The sequence below is a fragment of the Elaeis guineensis genome, chromosome 8 (assembly GCF_000442705.2).
Source record: "Elaeis guineensis isolate ETL-2024a chromosome 8, EG11, whole genome shotgun sequence".
NCBI classification, from domain to species: Eukaryota; Viridiplantae; Streptophyta; class Magnoliopsida; order Arecales; family Arecaceae; genus Elaeis; species Elaeis guineensis.
The window spans coordinates 54,160,168-54,172,333 of record NC_026000.2 but is presented as its reverse complement, the minus strand read 5'-3'; the positions used below and the strand labels follow the sequence as shown (position 1 = coordinate 54,172,333).

The 12,166-nt window shown below is 42.1% G+C and overlaps 1 protein-coding gene across 2 annotated transcripts; it reads right to left on the bottom strand.

Annotated features, from left to right (window-relative positions):
• Positions 1-837: 837 nt before the first annotated feature.
• Positions 838-3,388, bottom strand: LOC105034962 (NAC domain-containing protein 30). 2 transcript variants are annotated; one of them, XM_010910320.4, is made up of 3 exons: positions 2,948-3,388; positions 2,577-2,848; positions 838-1,624 (listed from the first exon to the last, which is right to left on the bottom strand). In XM_010910320.4, the coding sequence occupies exons 1-3, from the start codon at positions 3,105-3,107 to the stop codon at positions 1,112-1,114; spliced, it is 945 nt and encodes a 314-aa protein (XP_010908622.2). In that variant the 5' UTR covers positions 3,108-3,388; the 3' UTR covers positions 838-1,111. The 2 variants fall into 2 exon arrangements, with proteins under 2 accessions (XP_010908622.2, XP_073118346.1); XM_073262245.1 differs by having other exon boundaries at positions 2,577-2,844; positions 2,948-3,113.
• Between the last annotated feature and the right edge of the window lie 8,778 nt (positions 3,389-12,166).

The following is a 12,166-nucleotide window of genomic DNA, read 5'->3' as shown; positions in this document are numbered from 1 at the left end:
AATCTCATGCAATTCCATACGTAGGACTTAGTTTTTAGGAGGATAGGAGTCTTGGTTGAAAGTATACTGAAGCAAGATAGATGAAATATAAATATTTTTGAAGATTTTGCATATATTTATTAGCTCCTTTTATAAGACAACGGTAATCTAATAGTGGTCTATGTGTCAGGATATTCATACAAAAAGGAAGAAAAAAGCATATGTGATGGCAAAACAAACAGCTGGAGACACAATGGACAGATGTAATCTAATACTGGTTTATGAGTCAATAAATCACACAAGAGGAGGCAAAAAAAAGAATGTTTGACGGCATAAACAAACAAATGGAGATATAATGGAGAAAATGTAATCAGGAAAAACTGAGGACTCGTATTGGAATACTCTGACTGTGAGAAGATTGTCTGATGAAATTGAGTCAACTAATCAAGGGGGTTCAACTAACCAGTTGGAATAGAAAGCTGAGAGGAGAAAGAAATCGTTATTGATGCGAAAGAAGGATTGGTGGGTGGGGAGTTTGACCTCGACATGCGACAAAAAATTCCTAGAACCTATAATTTTTGAACATAGATGAAATAAACGTTAGCTAATTTTGCTTATGCTTTCAAGACAGCTCGCTATTACAACCTCATGATATTTGATAATTCGTCAAGGTGGCATATTGCAATAGCGAATCTATTATGTACTTGTATTCAGATTGCAGCAGTAGCACATAGAGGTCATGCACCAAAATTGAGAGGATTTCAACATTTTTGTAGAATCTTTTAGCTTATGGTAAAATTAAAAACTGTAAAGCCATATTTACATCCCACACAACTCGTATTATATAACTACCATATATTCAACCACCCACATACACACACAAACACACAGAGGTGGGGAGGGGAATAATCAACACAATTTCAGATGATTTTTTCCTTTTTATAGATATCAGTACGTATTTACTAAAGAACAACTCACAACAACGCACAACAAATTCAACCTAAGAGGGCTCCAGACAACTTGAAATGCTTCTCTACTTAGTACTTGAAATGTAATAATAGCTACAAATCAAGTAGCTCTTGACCTTGCCGCATTATATTATTAGCAACGTATATAGCCATTGAAACAAGAGTCAACACTTTGATCTATCAAACAATGCAAGGAAATGATCCTGGTTTTGAGCACCTGCATCACAATTCACTGGAAAAATTGGCATAGTTGAAGAAGCTGATTCATTGAACTGTGAGGAGAGCAACTTGTCCAAGACCTTCCAATCGATTAGTTGCCCCTCACGGTCACTTCTGTTGCAAGCATACTCTTTGACACCCGCAACATTAGATTCAAAGCATTCCTTAGTGGATAAACTTGTCGATAACCTTGGACTTTCTAGTTGTGGAAGTTCAAGAACATGGCGGAGGAGAGTGTTCTTTGACTCAAGTTCTCCCCCGCATCCAGTACGTTGCTCTTGGAGGTATCCTCCCGGATAGGATTCCACGAAACGGTTTGGACTAGCAATGTTTACAAGTGATTCTAGTCCATATTGGGGGTCAATATTGTTGCAGCAAGTGGGATCGTAATTGTTGCAGCATTGCCTTTGATTGGGACTGGGTTTTCTAAATGCTCGGCATACAACCCATCCTTCCTCCTGCAATTCCAATTTTCAAATTTAAGAGATGTGAGATATATAATCTTATTTTTTTCACAGATGATGATGCCATATTTCTTCAAGGAATAATAGAAGATTCAAAGAGAATAATTGAACATTTCATCAGCCAGTAACTTAAAGAACTTTTTTTTTTTTTTTGATTGAAATGGGAGGAAGTAGTTCTACCCGATTTTATTGCTGCAGATATTTACAGGAGCGAATTACAACAATATTGGTTGTAATGGGAGATGAGGTTGCAGACCCATCATTTGGCCAACCCAGAGCTTGGTTGATCCACAGAGTTGGTCGAAGCCAAATAGAAGGTTACGATGAGCAGTTTAACTTAGCTTGTGTTAGGTTTTGTTTGGCTTACTATTAACCTCGCTAGTGCAGCTTTCCGATACTTGAATGACCTTCATTTCAGCTGTTGGTTCTTGTAAGATTTTAATCATCTCATCCAATGCTGTTTTTGCTTTCCCTTGATACCATGAGGTCCAGTAGCTTAAGAGGGAGAGATGCTTTTGTGATAAATTTTGTACCATTCAGTAGCTTCAAATCTAAAGATTCGTCTATTTCTTTCTTAATTTCAAAATCATCCAGCAACCCACGGTCACCATAGTATCCTATGCAATCCGTGATAGTTTCTTTAGTGATTTTTCACTCTAGTTAATCCAAAACTAAATGATGGTGTTCGTCGGAGGATGAAGGCGTAGTTTTCCGGTGATTAACTTGCCTGTGTTGAGTTCTTTCCCAGAAAAAGCTTTTATGTATTTGGGCATTCTTGAATATTACATATTCGTTCAGACACATCTCAGAATACATGTTACTTAAAATCTTAAATTTTCAGAAGTCAATTCAAAAAAACAAACTAATATGGATTTGAAGCGCATGTCAATTATGATGATGGTTATATTCCCATAATATATACGAGAAAAAAAAAATGGTCACTTGCCTGAATCTGTCCACGTTCCTTTGATTGAAGGCGATACTCATGAATGATCCAATCAGTTTTCCTCCCATTTGGAGCACGCCCTTTATAGAACACAAGGGTCTTCCTCATCCCTATAACTCTAGATTTTGACAGTACTGGCTTGTCTCGGCCTGTTGCCTTCCAAAATCCAGCTGCAGTGGCTCTATTGGTGCGTGTTCCACTTGGGTACTTTCTATCTTTATAGCTGAAGAAGTACCATTCAGTTTGTTCTTCATTACCATGCTTGCACCTATCTATTAGAAGCACCAAAAAAAAGAAACTAAAATAAATAGCAATCATAAATAAGTGTATGTCAGAATCATGCTATATTTTTCTCCAAGAATACCACAAACCTTGGAGATCCCATGGCTCTATTCGGTACAGATCGACGTCTCGAATAACCTCCATGTCAATCTTTTGTGAAGCAACCTTCCTTGACAGGTAATACCCCACAAGCTCTTCCTCTGTGGGATGGAACCTGAAGCCGGGTGGGACACAAGATTCCAACTCCATTGCTAGTTTACCTGAAGAAATCCTGACATCCGCGAGTTAGATAGGGGGAGAAAGGTCGTAAAGTGGGGCCTACAAGACTTTAGAACCACAACAGAAGATCTTAGAAATCTCTAAAGCATTAAGAAGCACTCATGAGAAAAGGACCCAATTGCACCATGTCTTCAAGTTTCCTTTAAGAAGCACATATCAAGATAACTGATGATATATTATCCTAACAATTATATAATTTTTTTTCTCTTAAAAATTTCTAACTTTCTTGTCATCTTTGATAGTATCTTTCAAAATCCTTTTGGGCACCATATATATAAAATACTTTGATAGAAAGTAGACGGAATTTCTCAAAAAAAAAAAAAAGAAAAGAAAAGAAAGTAGACGGAAGAATTGACTTTTAAGGCTGAAGCATGCCCATGTTTCTTTGAGTGCACTCCATGGTCTGTGGTGCTTTCACATCCACCACCCCCTACACACCTAAATGCTAAGCGGAACAAGGATCGTGGATATATACAATGTCGATATGCCGCATTATCCTAAAATTGTTTTTAGTTCTGAAAAAGATTTTCTCATAATCAGAGAAGAAAGAAGACATTGAGAAGAAACATAATATTTACCCTAGCCTATATTTGGAACGTAAGAAACATCAGCCGCACACTAGAATTTGTGCGCACAGAGGAGAACGAAGGCAACAAATCCTGGTGCACATGAAGTGTTATACATGGAAGTCCATATATCCTACCAATTAAGGTTTTGTTGATCTTTTAACATGAAGAAAGAAAAACTTTGTAAATATATCATCAAACTTAAGTCCCATATAAATGAACATATGCACACTAAACAGGACTAAAAACTACTACAGTCTGCAATAGCAATGGACTATTCATTAACACAAGTACTTAGCATCACATCGCGGGTTGGGAATAACACTCACCGGAAAAAGTACGAGGGGGGGGGAGGGAGAGAGAGAGAGAGAGGAATAAGATGAGTTTGGTTGATGTGGGACTTGTCTAGTACACGGAGAGGATGTTAGAATATGTGGTAGGGGAGAGAAGCTTATGTATATAGACATATGTAGATTAAGGAGATGAAAGGAGTGACAAATAAATTGGAGGGGTTGGGGTGGGCGTGCTGTGTGGGGGGAGAGGGCAGTGTGTGTCGAAAGGGAGAGGGTGTTAGTAGCCATCGAGTGCGCGTGGGGTGGCCGAGGAATCCTCAAGCCACCACCACCCTTTTTCCTTCAGCGCCGTTATATTATGTTGCAAGACTTTCTGCTTAGAATGAACGTTTGATCTTGGGAGGAGCCAGCCACTGGACCACACAATGCCGCTCGTTGCTTTCTACCTACCACCACGTGCAGAACGGAGGACTTCCTTGCACCACCCACACCACACGCGCTACCTACCACCACGTGCCGAACGGAGGACTTCCTTGCACCACCCAACTCTCTTTTTTTCTTTGATAAATCGGACCGGATAAACTAAACAAGTACGCTCAATGAAATAAGAAAACAAAATATTTAACAATGGAACATAAAGATATGACATTCCTTTCCTCTGGTATCTTGTCTCATCCAATTAATTATGTTTGCGCTGGCATTTGTTTGTCAAGCTGGGCCAAATAAATTATACATCATGAGGCGGTATGCACAATCAAATATGCTAACTTGTTCAGTTGGTAAAGCTAGTGGATTTTGACATTATCGATTTGTTTCGGTCTTATTCTAACCCGATCTTAGCCAGGCATCCCTCGTACCAAATCTCAAGAAACAATGGAAATAAGCAAAACAAATAGTTCTAAAAATATTTGGAGAGAGAAAATTTCGTAAACCTCACCTTATTCATTAAGATGAGCCTGCTGTAGTTAAATAAAGGGATAAGTCATACAATATGGTTACTAATGATTACACAAGATTATACTATTAATTTATTGATAACAGAATCATAAATATCTTACTATGAAGATTTATCTCTATTACTCTCTCATAAACGCAATGGGGAGTCAGACACATTGAGCTTGGACCAAAGAAACACAAAGCGTGATGAAGTAAGCCCCTTAGTAAGCCCATTAATAAGCTGATCAGTGGAGTTAATAAAGTGAATGGATAACTACTCTGAAAGACATGCTCCCGAATAAAATGATAATCAATTTCAATGTATTTGGTGCGAGCATGAAACATTGGATTAGTTATGAGATAGATAACAAAGTGATTATTGCACCATACAGTCAGAGAAGAGCGAAGCTGTAGGCAAAGTTCATGAAGCAAAGACTGTATCTAAATGAGTTCAGCAATAGCGTTAGCTAAACTTTTGTATTCAGACTCTTTACTTGACCAAACAACAGTGCGTTGCTTCTTAGAGGACTAAGAGATGAGATTTGGACCTAGAAAAGTGGCGTATTTGCTAATTGAGCATCGATCACCAAGGTTTCCAATCCAATCAGCATCAGAATAACCATGCAAAAGAGATAAAGAACCATATCGAAGAAAGAGCCCATGAGTAATGGTACCTTTTAGATAGCAAAGGATGCATTTGACGGTTGCCCAATGAGATGTGGCAGGCTTATATATAATTTAGCAAACTTGATTAACAATATAAGCAATATCAGATCTCATGAGCGTGAGATATTGGAGACTGCCAACTACACTGAGATAGAGAGAGCGGTTGTCATACAGATCACCATCAAATAAGGAGAGACGAGACTCTACGGCAACAAAAGTACAAAGAGGCTTATAGTCAAGCATAGCATAATAGATTAGAACATCATGAATATATTTTGACTATGTAAGATGAAAACCATAAGAACTAGAAATACCTTAATACAAAGAAAGTAATGAAGATGGTCCAAATCTTTCATCCCAAATTTTTGACTGAGATCGATAAGAAAAGACATGAATGGAGCACTAGATGTGCCAGTGAGAATGATATCATCAACATAGACCAAGAGAAGCACCATATAACTAAACCATCATAGTATAAATAGAGAAGAGTCTGCTTGAGAACTAGAAAAGTCAAGATACTGAAGAAAGCTACTCAGACATTGTAACCATACCTATGGGGCCTATTTAAGATCATACAGAGATCGCTGTAACTGGCAAACAAAATAAGGATGAGAAGTATCCGAGAATCCAGACGGTTATTGCATATAGACTTCTTCATTTATGAGCCCATATAAGATAGCATTCTTAACATCAAGCTATTAGATAGGCCAACCAAGAGAAACCGCAATAGATAGGACAGTCTGAATAGTAACTGATTTGATAATAGGGCTAAACATCTCCTCATAGTCAGTCCCTTCCTATTGATTGAAACCTTTAGTCATAAGACAGGCCTTATAACAATCAATAGTGCCATTGAAGGAACCAGATCTAGGGTTTCAAGGTTAGATTTTGAAATTTTTTCAAGATTAGATAGTGGAAGACTAAAATAAATCAAAAATTTATCTTATAAAATCAAAAAATCTTAGATCTAAGATCCTGTTACATGATTATTACATGGTATTAAATCAAAATTAAAATATAAAGAGCAAGAACTACATGTTGATGATATCAATATGTTTCTACACTACATCTAATGTATATAAAATATAATATATCAGATCCATGACCTGTTATGATCCAGGTAGTGTGCCCAAGGCCCAGGGGACCAAGGCTAAGGCCAAGGTCCATCATTCATGAGGGCTTCATGGAGGCTCTAGGGCTAGTTGGGCCCTAGGTTAAAAGGCTGTGGGCCTTTCGGGTTTTTGAGGTCTAGGTTATGTGGGCCTCAAGAGACCAACTCTTTATGGGCCAGGTCTGGGCCCAGGATAGGTGAGATTAGGTTGAGTCATGGGTGTACATAAGCTTGGGTTAACCTAATCTCCCATAGAGTTGGTCAAGGGAGTTTTGGGTTTGGGTCACTTGACCCTGTGTTTATATATACATGTACTGTGTATAGGTTTGATGAAGCCAAGAAAATACAGAACTCTTTCTCTCAAGTCTCTCTCTCTCTCTTCTCCCTCTCTCTCCAGCTACTCTCCACACCCCAGGAGCAAGAAACCCTAGGGTTTCTTGCCGCCAGGTCCCAAAAAGGAAAGAAAAGCAAGGAGGCGCTACCTCCTTCCCCTTTGTGCCGCCAGCCATCTCTCTCCTCTCCCTCTCTTGCAGCCATCCAAACATCAGGTTCAGGATTTGAAATCTCTTGCGAAGAGATTGGTACAAGTTTCTCTCAGATCTGGAGTTGATCTGAGGTCGTTTGAGGCACAGGTGAGATCTCCATCAACAGATCTATAGGAAAGGCTGCAGCAGGACAGATCTGCAAGGTCTGTCTCCATCTACCTTCTTTCTATCTAGAATACCCCGATTTGAGATCTACAAATTGAAAAACCTCGGTCCAGGCCTGATCTAGTTGGGTACCAGATCTTGGATTTTTTAGAGGTGATTTCAGAGGCGTTCTTCATCTGGAATGAAAGGCTGACGAAGAAGACAGCAACCAGGCTAATTTCGTAAAGGGCCTTAGATCGAGTCCAGAAGTCTCCAGATTTGTTCGTTGCTGGTTCTGCTGCACCGAAGGTCCATGGGAGGAGCCAGGATCATGCTCTAATAGTTGGTATCAGAGTCACGGTGGTGAGAAAGCGGTTCCAAGCACGAAAAGTTGAAGATCCCAAGTGCTGAAAATTTTCAGCAAGGTACCATCAAGGTATATTCTACACTTCTTGATTTTATATTGCTTGTTTGGCTTGGATCCAGTCATGGGCAGCAATATGAAGGTCAATTTTGAGAAGTTTGATGGTAAGGAGAATTTTTTCATGTGAAAAATCCAGGTGGAGGATCTTCTGGTGCAAGCAGATCTGGATCAGGCTTTGGATGAGAAGCCTGAGGGAATGACAGATAGACAGTGGGCATCGTTGGAGATGAAAGCATGCTCGGTGATCAGAGGATGTTTGGCGGATACGGCGTTGTATTCGATGCTGGAAGAAAAGACCCCGAAGGGCCTTTGGTCGAAGTTGCACACCATATATATGGGGAAGAATATGTGCAACAAGCTAATGCTGAAGAAGAGGTTGTACAGTCTTCGGATGTAGGAGGGATCTGATGTGATTGGCCACATTCAGAGGTTCGACCAGTTGTGCATGGAGTTGATGAATATCGGGGTGAAGCTGGATGAGGAGGATAAGTCCCTGTTGCTTTTGTGTTCGCTGTCAGGATCATATGACTCTTTGGTGACTACACTGCTCTATGACAAGGAGACTTTAGAATATGAGGACATGGTCTCGGTGCTGAGGTCTAATGAGCAAAAGAAAAAGTTGACTAGAGATCGGACTTCCCAGGAGGGTTTGGCAGTAGGGGAGAGGACAGGTAGAGGCAGAGGCAGAGGCAGAAGCAAGTTCAGAGGGCGGTCCAAGTCCAGGAAGGGAAAGAAAGAGATGAAATGCTTCAAGTGGAACGAGTTCGGGCACTTCAAGTGAGAATGTCCACTATGAAGAGCAAGAAGGGAGAAAGAAGTGGCTTAGAATCAGTGAGTGCAGTTGCTAGGCAGCAGGTGGAGAATGATCTATGTGTGGTATCAGATGGTCACAGGCATTACACAGAGGAGTGGACACTAGACTCTGTGTGCTCACATCACTACACACCACACAGGTCTTGGTTTGCGACATACACCAAGACAGATGAGGGATCAGTGACTCTAGGCGACAATCATCCTTGCAAGATGGCTGGGATAGGGATAGTCAGGGTGAGGATGCTTGATGGGATTGTGAGGACATTGACAAATGTAAAGTACATTCTGGAGCTGGAAAAAAATCTGGTGTCACTAGGCTACTTGGAGCGCAGTGGATACAGCTTCAGCAGTAGGGCCAGAAGTGGAGTATTAAACATCTCCAATGGAGCTATGGTGGTGATGAGAGGCAGGAGGTTGGACAATAACCTCTATCGCATGGAGCGATCTGTGGTGATCGGAGAGTCTGATGCAGCAGCTGCAGCACAAGACCAGCAAGGGGCTTACAGGATGTGGCACTACTGCCTAGGCCACATGGGTGACAAGGGGCTGAGGGAGTTGAGCAGGAGAGGACTCATCTCTGATCTGGAGGATGGTGCTACAGGGGAGATCTGTGAGCCTTGCCAGATAGGAAAGTAGAGGAGAGTTCAGTTCAACATTAGTACAGCCTGCAGTGCAGCCCCTTTGGAGTTAGTACACACGGATGTGTGGGGACCAGCTCCAGTTTCAGCTAGAAATGGGGCCAGATACTTCATGACCCTGATTGATGATTTCTCAAGGAAACTCTGGATTTACTTCATGAGAGAGAAGTCAGAGGTCTTCACCAAGTTCAAGATCTAGAGAGCTGAGGTGGAGAAGGAGCAGGAGAGGAGTGTGAAGTGTCTGAGGTCAAACAATGGCAGGGAATACACCAGCAGAGAGATCCAGGATTACTGTGAGGAGTGTGGGATCAGGAGACACTTCTCAGTTAAGGAACTCCACAGCAGAATGGGGTGGCCAAGAGGATGAACAGAATACTTCTGAAAAAGGTACGATGCATGAGGCTGCAGGCAGGCTTCCAAAGGTGTTCTGGGTTGACACAGTTGATGCAGCCGGTTACTTGGTCAATCGGTCACCTCACACTAGGTTGGATGGCAGGCTTCCAGAGGAGGTGTGGTCTAGGAGGACAGTTGGGCTGGGCCATCTATGGGTATTTGGGTGCACGGCCTATGTGCACATTAGAGCTGGTGAGCGGAGCAAGCTAGACGCCAGATCATGCAAGACGGTGTTTCTAGGCTATCCGCGAGGAGTTAAGGGATACAGGCTGTGGGATCCCTTGGAAAAGAAGGTCATCATTAGTCGGGATATGACTTTTGATGAGGAGTCAGTCCTACGGAGACGAGCAGGCATGGAGGAGCAGCAGGAGCAGGAGGAGGTCCAGCAGGGTGCTGCTGGACAACTTACCTCTTTGATTTTGCCTCTTGTAGGTACTACTGGAGGACATGACATTCAGGTGGAGCACCTACCTAAGGTGTCTCTACAGGTGGAGAGGACTCGGACGGATGATCGAGGTGGAGAGGTCCAGCAGGAGCGAGCTAGATCGAGGACTGATATCGGTGTTGCCTTACACAAGCCCAAGAGGACCATCAGGCAACCAGACCGATATGGCTTCGAGAAGATGCTGTCATATGCTCTGGTGACAGCGAATGGAGACCCATATACGTATCAGGAGGCTATTGAGAGCCAGGATAGAGAGAGGTGGGTCCAGCCAATGTCCGAGGAGATGCAGTCTCTCCACCGAAACCAGATGTGCCAATTGATGCAGGTGCCACAGGAGAAGAGGCCCATTGGCTGTAAATGGGTCTACAGTCGCAAGGAAAGGCCTTCAGAGCAGGGAGGTATCAGATTCAAGGCGAGGTTAGTGGCTAAGGGATACTCCCAGAAGGAAGGCATCGACTTCAGCGAGGTCTTCTCTCCCATCGTCAGACATACTTCCATCAGAGTATTGCTGAGCATTGTAGCAGCTCAAGATTTAGAGCTGGAGCAGATGGATGTCAAGACGGCATTCCTCCATGGGCATTTGGAGGAGAGGATTTACATGGAGCAACCACCCGGTTTCAGGGATCCAAGATCAGAGAGAAAGGTTTGTTTGTTGCAGAAGTCGCTGTACGGGCTGAAGCAGTCATCGAGACAATGGTACAAACGGTTCGACTCCTATGTGCGTAGCATTGAACTTTTCAGGTGCGAGTTTGATCCCTGTGTTTATGTTTAGTCTCTTGAGGATGGTTCTAGGGTCTTCCTACTCTTGTATGTGGATGACATGCTTATAGCATGCAAGAGTAGGAAGTTTGTGTAGGATCTGAAGGCATCCTTATCTCGGGAGTTTGAGATGAAGGATTTGGGCCCTGTAAGGAAGATCCTAGGCATTGAGATTTTCAGAGACCGAGCCCGGAGGGTGCTACATCTATCTCAGGGGGGCTACATACAGAAGGTCTTAGAGAGGTTCGGGATGAAGGAATAGTATCCCAAAGCCAATCGTCAGCCTGTTGACAGTTGTGCTCCTTTTGTATTAGTACATGAATTATAAATAAATAAAAGTTATTTTGGTATTTTTTCATCACAAATGTTTCATCTTCTAATGAACTCCTGTGTTGTGGTGAAGTCCTTAGGACTATTTAGACTCGACAAAGGAGGATTTGTCGTTTAGTCCTTAAACATGTTCGCGACCAAATGATACGTTGTTATCAAGGACGACAATATTTATCGAGCATAGGTCGTTGTGTGCCATATGGGTTGGTTGTCCTCATAACCAAAGAGTGTGGAGACACTGGTATGGCATACAGGTGAGATGTAATGGTACATCTGCACTGAACGTGACCAACTCCGGAGCTATTTCTGCTGTCAAGATTTGCTCCGATGGGATATGGGTATAAATGTCTCTCCGACCTGAGACCGCCATGGTGACTTGCAAGCAACTCACTGCACTTAGGCACTGGACTACCTGAATTTCTAATTCAGTGACGGAAGGTTGCTGGGTGTAGTCAAGTACCTGACTTGTCGGTGCGTGTGTCAAGATGGGATTGACCACTCCAGTTTAGGAGCTGTGTACAGTCGTGTTTCAATTTAGCAAAATCTTGGCCAGGGTAGTCCTAGTGAGGAGTCACAGGACTAATTGAGTTGAGCACGATTCGGATGATATCATCAGGGTTGACAGTTTAACTCTGAGTCATCCTAAACACAGGGGTCAAAAGGGATGAATTATACGGTAACCATATTCACGTAGGTTCTGAATGTTGCGATTGCGATTATTTGACCTATCCGGTCATCGGGTACCATTGCTAGATGGTCACTTCGATTAGTACAGAAATTGGTTCCTGTGCTACCGGCTTAGGTTCGAACCTGCGGGGTCACACACATTAGAGGTTCCTTTCTGATCTGATGGCTGATTATGAGTCTTATCTATCTGGAACTCTATGATTGAGAATTAAGATTCTCTAATCATGAGTTCTACACATTTTGGGTACCGAGGTCAAAATTTTGAATTTCGAATTTTGAATTTGAAATTTGAACTCTTTGATCAGGGTTTCATATCGATGGTCTCTGATGCCTAATTGC

Bases quoted from the DNA above. Each gene is read 5' to 3' on its own strand.
- LOC105034962 (XM_010910320.4), bottom strand. From the start codon at position 3,107: ATGGAGTTGGAATCTTGTGTCCCACCCGGCTTCAGGTTCCATCCCACA. The intron at 2,849-2,947 runs GTTTGTGGTATT...TGCTTCTAATAG, and splicing joins AGAGCCATGGGATCTCCAAG to ATAGGTGCAAGCATGGTAAT. The intron at 1,625-2,576 runs GCAAGTGACCAT...TTGGAATTGCAG, and splicing joins AGGAACGTGGACAGATTCAG to GAGGAAGGATGGGTTGTATG.